Source organism: Acipenser ruthenus, chromosome 4, assembly GCF_902713425.1.
Source record: "Acipenser ruthenus chromosome 4, fAciRut3.2 maternal haplotype, whole genome shotgun sequence".
Taxonomy (NCBI): Eukaryota; Metazoa; Chordata; class Actinopteri; order Acipenseriformes; family Acipenseridae; genus Acipenser; species Acipenser ruthenus.
In genome coordinates this window covers 87,949,047-87,961,428 of record NC_081192.1, presented here as the reverse complement: position 1 = coordinate 87,961,428, position 12,382 = coordinate 87,949,047, and the positions used below count along the sequence as shown (strand labels likewise).

General features: G+C 40.9%; 1 protein-coding gene across 2 annotated transcripts in view; it reads right to left on the bottom strand.

Annotated features, from left to right (window-relative positions):
- Positions 1-3,602: 3,602 nt before the first annotated feature.
- The window catches only part of arhgap39 (Rho GTPase activating protein 39), a 113,474-nt gene continuing 104,694 nt past the window's right edge, over positions 3,603-12,382 (bottom strand). For both annotated transcript variants that reach the window (XM_059023041.1, XM_059023042.1), the window contains one exon: positions 3,603-12,087. In XM_059023041.1, the coding sequence (XP_058879024.1) occupies positions 11,893-12,087 (195 nt within the window). In that variant the 3' untranslated portion in view covers positions 3,603-11,892. The remainder of the gene's footprint in view (positions 12,088-12,382) is intronic.

Genomic DNA, 12,382 nt, shown 5'->3' with positions numbered 1-12,382 from the left:
ATGCAAAAGAACAAGGAAACAGAGCCAATTACATTTGAATAATTTATTTAAACAAAGTTCTTGTTTCAGTATGTAGCTCTATGCGCTCTTTCAAAGTGAAATCTCAAAGTAGAGCGAGGAGAAACACACATCCCAACGGCTTCCCAGGCATTCTTAAAACAATAATCATAACAATAATAATAATAAAAAAAACAATTATAACATCAACATTTATTTTATGAGCAATAATAAATTAATTCAACTCAAAATAAAATAAAATCTGTTCAAAATATTTTAACCTGCTCTTAAACAAGCATCAACTTCAGATTAAACAAAACCTCATGTGAAATCTCTTCTTCCTGGTTGATGTTAAAGAGACTGATCTGCTGAGACAGGAAGCACAACTCCAGGTTGGTAGTCGATAGTACGTGGTGCCCTCTCTCATTGCTGCAGTGTCCCTCCCCTCCCCTCCCCTCCCAGTGTCTTGCAATGTAAAAATCCCAATAAAATGAAAGGTAAACAATACAACATGTAAAGGGGAATTCAGGTTTTGGCTACAAAGCTCAGGTTTTCTTGTCTTAAAAAAGCTTGGCTCACCAGTGTGCTCAACCACCCCCAACCTCCAATTTGGCTATTTTTGTATATAAGAGTGCTCCTAATCCTGTACTTCCAAACGTTTGGCCCAACTGTATAAATGGGTAATTGTATGTAAAAAAGAATGTGATATCTGTATAATGTGAAATAATGTGATATCTTGTAACAATTGCAAGTCGCCCTGGATAAGGGCGTCTGCTAAGAAATAAATAATAATAATAAAAAATAATAATAATTAAGCCAGCAACAGTCTAGAACCCTGATTAGAATGCATTAATCTGGTGGTTAACCGTGTCTGAATGTTCTGCAGTCATCTCCCGTGTGGTAGTGCCCTGCAGTGGAACTTCCTGATTGGTGGATGAAAGAGGTTTCTGATAAAAAAAAAAGAGCACAGGTGGAGCAGCAGTTTTAGATTATTAATACACCCTGATATGGTGTCATGTTAAATCAATTTATGGATTGATTTCCCTGTGTCTCCAAGGTTACAGCACTAAAAAGACAAACTTCGGACTGACTTCAGCATCCACTTGACTATGATTGCAGGCAGTATGCTTTAAAAAAATAGAAGTAGCTTCAAATGTCTTTTTAAAGGTGTTTTAAATGCTGGGACTGAACAGCCTTCCTCATTGCAAAACCCTTTCAACTCTGTCAGCAAAAGTGTAGGTCGGGCTGACAGAGGTGAATGGAGTGAGGGAAGGCTGTTCAGTGCCTGGCAGTTAGGATTCTCCAAACAAAGCTCAAGACAAGCTCAAAGGCAGGCAACGACAGATTATATATATATATCCTTGAATCCTTGAGGAAAACCTGTTTGAGTCAGCCAAGACTCTGAAACTGGGGAGGAAATTCACATTTCAGCAGGACAATGACGCGAAGCACAAGATTGCAGTCCATTGACGATCCCCAACAAACTTATCAGAACTGGATCAATTTTCCCGTGAAGAATGGGCAAAAATATCACCATCCCACTGTGCAAAGCTAGCAGAGACCTTTCCAAAAAGATTCATAGCAGTAATTGCTGCAAAAGGTGCTTCTACCAAGTACTGACTTAAGGGTCTGAATATTTATGCAACCAGTAAATTTCATTTTGTACATTTTCTTTGCAAGTTTTTCTGACGTTTAACCTCCTCCTCATATAACAGTGTTCAGTTTAACCACTACAGCTTTGAATAAAAAAAGTTTGTTTGAAAAACTGCATACATTATTCGTAATTCAACAAAATGTGACATTATTGGTAGGGGGTGAATACTTCTACAAAACCACTGTATGTATGTGTAATATATATATATATATATATATATATATATATATATATATATATATATATATATATACACACACACACACACACACAGACGTGCTCAAATTTGTTGGTACCTTTACCACTCATTGAAATAATGCTTCATTCCTCCTGAAAAGTGATGAAATTAAAAGCTATTTTATCATGTATACTTGCATGCCTTTGGTATGTCATAGAATAAAGCAAAGAAGCTGTGAAAAGAGATGAATTATTGCTTATTCTACAAAGATATTCTAAAAATGTGTTGGTATCCCTTAGAAAAGATAATAAATAATTGGATTATAGTGATATTTCAAACTAATTAGTTTCTTTAATTAGTATCACACGTCTCCAATCTTGTAATCAGTCATTCAGCCTATTTAAATGGAGAAAAGTAGTTACTGTGCTGTTTGGTATCATTGTGTGCACCACACTGAACATGGACCAGAGAAAGGAAAGGAGAGAGTTGTCTGAGGAGATCAGAAAGAAAATAATAGACAAGCATGGTAAAGGTAAAGGCTACAAGACCATCTCCAAGCAGCTTGATGTTCCTGTGACAACAGTTGCAAATATTATTAAGAAGTTTAAGGTCCATGGAACTGTAGCCAACCTCCCTGGGCGCGGCCGCAAGAGGAAAATCGACCCCAGATTGAAAAGAAGGATAGTGCGAATGGTAGAAAAAGAACCAAGGATAACTGCCAAAGAGATACAAGCTGAACTCCAAGGTGAAGGTACGTCAGTTTCTGATCGCACCATCCGTCGCTTTTTGAGCAAAAGTGGGCTCCATGGAAGAAGACCCAGGAGGACTCCACTTTTGACAGAAAAACATAAAAAAGCCAGACTGGAATTTGCTAAAATGCACATTGACAAGCCACAATCCTTCCGGGAGAATGTCCTTTGGACAGATGAGTCAAAACTGGAGCTTTTTGGCAAGTCACATCAGCTCTATGTTCACAGACGAAAAAATGAAGCTTTCAAAGAAAAGAACACCATACCTACAGTGAAACATGGAGGAGGCTCGGTTATGTTTTGGGGCTGCTTTGCTGCGCCTGGCACAGGGTGCCTTGAATCTGTGCAGGACACAATGAAATCTCAAGACTATCAAGGCATTCTGGAGCGAAACGTACTGCCCAGTGTCACAAAGCTCTGTCTCAGTCACAGGTCATGGGTCCTCCAACAGGATAATGACCCAAAACACACAGCTAAAAGCACCCAAGAATGGATAAGAACAAAACATTGGACTATTCTGAAGTGGCCTTCTATGAGTCCTGATCTGAATCCTATCGAACATCTATGGAAAGAGCTGAAACTTGCAGTCTGGAGAAGGCACCCATCAAACCTGAGACAGCTGGAGCAGTTTGCTCAGGAAGAGTGGGCCAAACTACATGTTAACAGGTGCAGGAGTCTCATTGAGAGCTACAGAAAACGTTTGATTGCAGTGATTGCCTCTAAAGGTTGTGCAACAAAATATTAGGTTAGCGTTCCCATCATTTTATTCCATGCCATTTTCATTTGTTTTATTATTTACAATATTATGTTGAATAAAAAATCAAAAGCAAAGTCTGATTTCTATTAAATATGGAATAAACAATGGTGGATGCCAATTACTTTTGTCAATTTCAGAGAAAATTGTGCATTCTTCGTTTTTTGTGAAGGGGTACCAACAAATTTGAGCACGTCTGTATATATATATATATATATATATATATATATATATATATATATATATATATATATATATATATATACACACACACACACACACACACACACACACCAGTGAAATACAACTTTCTCTGACAATCAAGATTAGCTTGATTAAAAAACATTTGTCTGACAAACTCAACATGTTGTCCTGCTTTCAACACCCAAATGTTCCAAAAACTTTAATGAGTCAACAAGAATATGTAAACACATCCAAGAAAACCACATTTGACTTGGCTCTGGTACTTTCTTATCCGAGATCGGAGAGCAAAGAAATCCAAAAGAAATACTCCTGTCCGAGCTTGACACACACCTTTCAAATGTCCTTTTCTGCATAACCAGGCACAATACAGTCTGTTCAAGCTCCGGCAACTTCGCCTTCCCAGACAACAGCATCAGCAAGCAGCACAGCAGCAGCGAGAGAACTAACTAGACTACAGAGAGACTAATTCGCACACTCCTACACACAGCATGCAAGCCACCTTTGGTCCCAATTGTACTTTCAAACAGGCAGTTACGGTTCAAATCTACAATCAGGCACCACCGATGAAGTGTCACACAACACAAGTGATCTTTGCCAATCCACACTGCTTCTTACAAGCTCAGTATAAAATGATATTGTAAATAAAACAATGAAATCCTAATACAGTTATTATAAGTTATTAAATATAATAAACACGCGTTATTGTCATTTATGCATTACAAAAAGAGACGGCAGCGAGTCTGAAACTGGAAAGGTACGTTCCATTCTGAGAAGTATTGATAGTTATCATGATCATCAATATATTTTAGCATATTTTTAAAATCCATGTAATATAAGAAATAAAATATGGGCTGCGTCTCGGGGGGGTTCTGTGCCATTTCATAAACTACTCCAGCTTTACCTGTTTAATGACAGTAGTATGCATATGCATGGCATTTCAAAAGGGACACAAACCTGAGCCACTGTGTAATTAACTTTCTTTCCAAAAACATCTTTCAATTATCTTTTTTTTCCACATTATTGTATGGGCACTCATAGTCTATGTGCTGTTTTGTTTCTGACTCTTCGTGGCTGTACAGCTTATTCTATTTGTTTTTTAACACAGGAGCACACTCACTCCACACTTAAAAGGGTATGGGCTGCCCCAGATAAAAGAGCTGAGAACAGCATGTTTTAAGAAAAAATATTAATATGTATTTATATATACTGTATGAGATCCAAGTTATCATATAGTCTGCTCCATTGGTGTAGACCAGTAGGATACAGAGGGAGAGACCATGCTTGAACTGCGACTAGGCCACAGGATTGGAGATTACCTTAAAGCTGGAATGGAAAGAGCTTAAACATGTATTATTCTCTTACCCACATGTCATTCATGCTATTTAGTTTCCAATTCGTGTCTTGTTTTGGTTTTACATCGTTGAGACTTGTTTTTAAAAGTTGGAGCAAGGTCACTAGCCACAAGCCTAGCTGCTGAAGACCATTTCAGCGAGCCTTGGTTCAGAATCCCACCAGAGTGTTTGGCATCATCAAAAGAATAATATTTTTTTTTCTGAATTCAAAGCTTGGCAAACCCGCTATTGTGACGTCACACTGATACAAGCTGGCCATTGAAATATGAAAAATATTACACACCCACATATGTATTAAAAAATGGTTTTCAGGGTACAGGTCTGGCATGCTTTTCCCTCGGTGTACCACTAGGGGCTATGGGGGCAGGCTAAAGCCCCTATTTGGAGACCCGTTTCTACAGTTATCCTTTCACACAGTGGTCCAGTTTTCCACTAACAGCAATCCAAATATATTTACTATGGAGTGGAAAAATACAGGCCAGTAAATCAGAACTGGTTGTACTGGGATTTAACCCTCTGTGTGTTTGTGTGTAGGGGAATGCGTAATTACAGTGCACTGCAAATGTCTATAATCCTCAATGCCTGCGATTGGTTTTCCCTTTTAAAATTCTCCTTGTTTCCATGTCCTCCTGGTGCAATGCAACATGATAAAGCAAGGCAGAAGTTGACAAGTGGTTTTCTATAAAAGCTGCACTGTGACACTGTCACCATTAGCACCTGCTGGGCACAAACAGGCACAGCCCAACAGTCTGCAGGATGAAAAATGCAGTAGAAAAAGCCACGCACTCCGTCAGACAGTAAATCAGGCAGAATTAGGAAGATGCAGACTCCTTTTTTACCAGCAAAATTACCTGGGAACATTTCCATTCCTCACTCTGCAACCGAAAGACATGATCTGCCTAAGGCATAAACATGGACTGGGACTCCCTCAATCCTAGGGAGTCCAACGGCAGCTGACCTTAAAGTTGACAAAATAATTCCACAGATGTAATCTGTGGCGTACTCCCAGTCACAAATGTGAAGTTTTTAAAAGGCACATGTGGTTTAGTAAGCATGTATTGTTATCTTAACACAGAGGTGAAATGACCTGAGAAGTGTGACAGATTTCCTTTCTTTAACCTAATATAGTACTAGATGTTTTAACATGAAAATAGCATGTGCTTCTTTCAAAACTGCGCATTTGAGACCTATGTAGCCAAGCGCAAAACCGGTGAGATTTACTACAGATTCCACCCTGAAACATGTAAACCTGCACAATTTGTATACTGGTTTTCAGTGATGCTTTTGAGGGGGCTGATAGACCAGCCAGACTGGGGGACTGGTGCAGCGTGAAAGGGTGGCAGCATGGCCATGCCGCTGTTGAGATGGTGGTTTTTCAGTTTGCGTGTTTATATTTGAGTTGCGCACACAATACTGTAATACAGCACTCACCGAAGCCGACTTGTGCTCTTCACTGAAACATCATAGAAAGCTGTTCATTACAAAAGAGGAGGCTTTGCTGCTTCATGCATCATATTCAATTCATTGGCCAGCTGAAACACAGCCTGACCTGAATATAGCAAGGGACGTGTAAGAGGGTAAGCAGACAAGCTGGGTGCTGATCATGTCCAACACCCGCCTTGTCAGACTTATACCGAATCAGAAAGACATGATAGGAAGCTCTCTTATTGGAAAATGGTGCCAATAAAGAGGCACAGGGAAGACAATTAAAACAGTACTGCATTTGTAACACTGAAGTTATGAACTTTAGTTAAAATGCCCCCAGACTGTGGAACTTCTTGCCTTTTTTTTATTAGAGATTATGCGTCTGTCAATATTTTTAAGTCAGGTTTAAAGACTTTTATAGTTTAGCCTTTTTAACATGACTTACAAGCAACTGTTTTTTTTATTTTTTTTATCTAATTTGAGTTTTTCAGTGTACCGATGACAATAACAAATTTAGTGAAAGCCTACTTTGGAGATCTGCAATTTAGTTTTTCAACTTCAGAATTCAGCACTACATGGCAATACCTAGAAGTTGGAATAATGGCAGGATGCACCATTTCTCCACTGGCTTTTACCATGGCAATGGAAGTAATTATTAGGGCATCAAAATGGGTAGTGGGAGGAGAGTGCTTGGCTTCTGGAATGCGACTACCACCAATTCAAGCATACATGGATGACATGACAACCATGACTACAACAGTAGCCTGCACTAATCGGTTATTGGGCAAATTAACCAATAACATCAAATGGGCACAAATGCAATTCAAGCCCACTAAATCAAGGAGCATCTCTATAATTAAAGGTGAAGTAGTAGATCAAAGGTTCTACATTAATGGTGAGGCAATACCAACAGTGTCTAAGAAGCCAGTGAAAAGTCTTGGGAGATGGTACGACAGGGATCTAAAGGACACAGTTTGTGTGGGATAAGTTAGACAACAAGCGATGGAAGGGTTGAAGAGCATAGACAACAGCGCTTTACCGGGCAAACTAAAACTGGTGCTTTCAGTTTGGTCTGCTGCTGAGGCTGCTGTGGCCACTGACTGTGTACAAGGTTTCTTTGACAACAGTAGAGAAGCTGGAAGCTTTAATCAGGTCATACGTCAGCAGAGTGGGACTTTATGGTAAAGGTATACTGCAGCTACCAGTCTCCGCTCTAACCAAGGAGTTTAAGTGCGGCAAGGTCCGACTAGAAATGACATTAGTAGAGTCATGCGACAAATGCATAAGGGAGGCAACACCTGTGTTGAAAACTGGAAGAAAGTGGCCGGCAAAGAAAGCCGTGGAAGATGCAAAGGCTGCCCTTCGAATCGGTGATATCATGGGGCAACTTCAGCATGGAATAGGGGGTATTGGTCTCAGTTCAGCTCCTCCTACATGGCACAAGGCAGCCCCAGCTCAACAGAGCAAGCAGAACGTCAACGAGGTGCAAAAGCAGGAGGAGAGGATAAGGTGCGTAAAGGCCATTTCCCAGGCCAAGCAGGGAGAATGGATGAGATGGGAGAGTGTGGAACAACGCAAGATCAGCTGGCAAGACCTATGGACAATGGAACAGAGCAGGATCAGTTTCCTCATCAGGTCAACATATGATGTTCTCCCATCACCACAGAACCTAAACCTCTGGGTAGGACAGGATCCCTCATGTCCTTTGTGTTCATCACCCCCAACATTAAGGCACATTTTGACAGGATGTAAGGTGGATCTAAGCCAAGGACGGTTTACTTGGCGCCATGACCAGGTGCTGCGATGTTTGGCCTTAGCACTGGAAGACAAGCGTAACATGACCAATAAGTTGCCACCAGTACCATCAAAACATTACACACAAAAGACAACATTCCTCCACCCAGGAGAGCAACCGCCAAGAAAAGGTGTTAAAACCAAGCCTCACCCAGGACAACTGGAAGCTGCTAGAGATTGGAAAATGCTGGCAGATGTTGGTCAACGGCTTATTTTTCCACCTGAGATTGCCACCACTAACCTTTGACCAGATATTATCTTGTGGTCTGGATCAGCACGCCTTGTTCACCTGGTAGAGTTAACAGTGCCATGGGAGGATACTGTAGATGAGGCGTGTGAAAGGAAGAAGCAGAACAGCAAGGATGGAGAGTCCAGGTTTACCCAGTGGAGGTGGGTTGTCGAGGATTTGTGGCACACTCTACAACCCGGTTTCTCAGAGACGTCGGATTCAGTGGCCAAGAGTTGCGTCACACAGTGAAGAACTTATCTAAAGCAACTGGCTGTGGTTGAGACGGAAAGCTTCTGGCTGGGGAGCTCAAGCACAATAGAAAGAAAGCAACGCTTATGTACGGGTAGTAAGCTGGGCTGAGTTGAGTGGGGGACGGAGGGGGGTGATGCTGGGACGCCAGAATCACCGTCGAGCCCTCTTGAGGTGTCGTGGGCTAGTCGACTAAACACAGGAGGATGGAAGGTGCCCACTTGAAGACCCCAGAGATGTACCCTACTTAGCTCAATCCAGACAGTTGTCATGCTGATGCGCTGGGGAGACCGCACTGTGGTTGATCCCCGGAGCCAGCATTACAGCCGTTGTGTGTGCTGATGCGCTGGGGAGACAAAATAAGCTGATCCCTGGAGCCAGCATTACACTTCAGCCATCAACACCAGGCAGAAGGATATCTACATCATCAGATGGAAGGAAACGCAAATGGATGGAGACGCAGATGGATCACATTAGTTTACTGTAAAGCTACGTCTTAGTTGGTGCTTATCTTGGCAAGAGCCAAGTTCAAATCAGCATGAAGTTTTAACATCATTATTTGCTTATTTCTGTATTTTTATACATTGTGTTTTATCTATCATTGTTATTCATATATTGTTTTATTTTTATTTGTTGTTATTATTTATATCATTATTCTAATTAGGCTTCCCAGCCAGAATGGCTGGGAAGCCTATTGTTATTGTTAGGATTTTTCTTATTATTATTATTATTCTTCCATCAACTTCAAACTGCTCCTGTTTGCATGCGGTGTAACCAATCAACATGAAAACTGCGTTTATTTGAAAGCCGTTTGACCAACAAACTCCAAACTTGCCAGTGACAAGGAATAAAAATATGTCAAAATTATGATGTTTTGTAAAACAATATGGCCGCCAGACGTACATTTACATATTACATTTAAAACTGCCTTAGTTGACAAATGGTTTACTTGACTAACTCCAAATTTCACAAGCATCATCCCTGTCACTGTATCAATACAACTGACTTGGTGTTGACCTAACCAAAATGGCCACCTGACGCATATTTTTCAGAAACCTTTCGAAATCTTCTTGGGAACCGGTGAAGTGATTGATCTGACACTTGGCATATGTCATCAGCAACCAAACCCGCTTCAAGTTTGCCAAGCAGAAGCTGCTGTGATAAATTTTACTATCAAACTGCCTGCCACCAAATTCGCCAAAAAGCACACCAAACAACAAACTGCTTATGCACGAAAACTTAACCAACTTACTCCCAACTTGGTAGCATCATCCCGGTGACATCAGAATTCAAATATGGCAAAATGGTGTTGTTTTGTTAAACAAGATGGCTTCCAGACCTACATTTTCAAATTAAATTTAAAACGGCTTCAGTTTAAAAACGGTTAACTTGATTAACTCCAAACCTGAAAACCATCATGCCTGTGTCAGTACAATTGACTTTATAAAAAATTGTGCATCCTTGTTGTTTACTTGGATGTATTTGTTTGTTTTCACATTAAGTGGTGAAACCTCAGAAGCAACAGGTTTCACAGTGTTTCAATGTGGAACCAAACAAATCTGTTACTCCAAAAGGCCAGTGATTTATTACGGTATTCTGTCTGCTTGAAGTGAATTATAAGACTCCAGAGTTAAAACACTGTAGCCATGTTGTTTGGTTCATAAATGGCTTCCCTGTCTGGGAGTTTGGTCTTTCCTGTGGTGCAGCGGATTTATGAAATGACCTGCATCTGTTTGGATGGGGTTTGCTTGGTAAAAAGGGATGCTGCACCTTTCACAACAATTTCCATATGAAAAAAAGGTAGCTTCCCTTGAAATTCAAATACAATATGCTGATCACCTGAGGGTGCAACCAAGAGGTAAAAAAATACAAACATATTTCTTTAAAAACAAAAATGAGTGTCTGACAATTAAAACTCCAGAGAGCGCATAGTCTGACTGACCCTCCATAGTTACGCTCATACACTGCATATCAGTCATGGGTGCAACTTTTCTCATTTCTCTATTGGCGTTAAAAAAAACAAAACAAATTCTCAACATGGTTTCCAATACGGTTTGCTATAACAGATGGAGGCAGTACCATAATAAAAACTATGATAACAACGCCCTGTTTGAGAGAAGAGCTTTTGGGGCTGCCTTACCCAACTGGAGCCAGGCCTCTTTGGGAACAAGCATACATGCTCCTAGGGGCAACACTTTGAATTAAAACAGCAGTTTGGGGACAGGTGGGCTTTGGGGTTGGGGCGAACAAATCTTTAGCGCAAACAATGGTGTTTAGTACAGCAAATCCTGTACAGGCATATTCAATAAGATGTATACAAAATACCCTGGAACACTTCTCCAGACCATGACAATGTACACACGGCTAAAGACACCCAGCCTGGTTTTGGGGAGCACTAGCTGGATCCAAGGGGGGCATCTTGTATTTTGTTGTTGCTGGAGCAGGTTAGGGTCATTTACTCGTAGCTGCTGCTAGCCAAAGTCCTGAACAGCACTGAAAGGCAGATGGGGGTCGGTCTGTTCACTTATTCCCAGGGAGCGTGAGGGAAGTGCAGGCAGTCTTGGTAGTGGTTTTATCAGGAATTAACAGTCCCCTTATTAACCACGTGTTATCCACAGAAACTGCTTCACATCTTTTGGCACTGCCTTCATGTTCAAAAGAAGGACTTTTTTTTTCTTCTCTGCTCTCAGTTTAAGGATAACCTGATTTGACATACTCATTTGTATCAATAAACACACACACACACACAAATATTATTTCAGTCCTTACAAGTCCCTTGTGAAAGGTATTTATATATATAAAAAATAAGAATAAATAAATACTGTATAAAACAATGCCCTTTAAAAAAAATTAAAAAAAATACCAACCCTGTTAATTTACTGAGAACAGTGGATTTTGCACAGAAACTAAAACCATTCAAATAAATGAATATAATCATTTTTTAAAATGTATTTAAGTCAATTTGCCGTGATGTGTCTGTCTGGTAAGTTCTCACTTGGGACGCTTTGCATTCTCTATGTCATATTACACATGCACACTCAAGGCAGACAGACACACAGAAGTATAGAAATCAGACTATCCTAGAGCACGAGACACACAGCACGTTGTCGAAGGATGAAAAGACCCCCCCCCCCCCCCCATAAAAAAACTGAACAGCCCCTCTTCCGGTCCTTTCTCTGTATTAGATCAGCTCTGTCAAGCAGTCAGTACAAACACCGTCCGGTGTGTGTGTGTGTGTGTGTGTTTGTTCCCATTTGCTAGTTTGTTGGTAGTGTTTTTGCTATGAACCCCCCCGGGCTCCCTGGCGCTATAGCAACCCGTCCATGAAGCTGGTGTCCATGTGCTGCACGAGCACTCGGATGAAGGACATCTCCTTGCGCGTGTTCTCGAAGATGATGCGCGGGTCGTCGGACTGGCAGCGCAGGCAGTTGGGAGCCATGACCATGGCCAGGTTGTTTACGTCCATCTTGGTGATCGACACGTTGTCAGGCTGACCGAAGACCTAGGAGGGAGCACACCACAGAAAGCTGGGTTAGGAACAAGAAGGAGAGCCCTCACAGCACATTTGAAAGAACTCTAAAGGGATTGTAGCTCAGCAAATAATTCCATAAATGTAACCGGTTTTGCACTTTGCATTACTTGCATAGGTCTCAAATGTGCTTTGTCAAAATGTTTGTCTACAAATGTTGAACTACACATCTGAAGACCTCACAACAGGTAAGATTTACGGAAATATTGTGTTAGCTACAATCATTTTAAATGTAGCTCACCTGGAGGAACAATCAGGTAGCACAGCA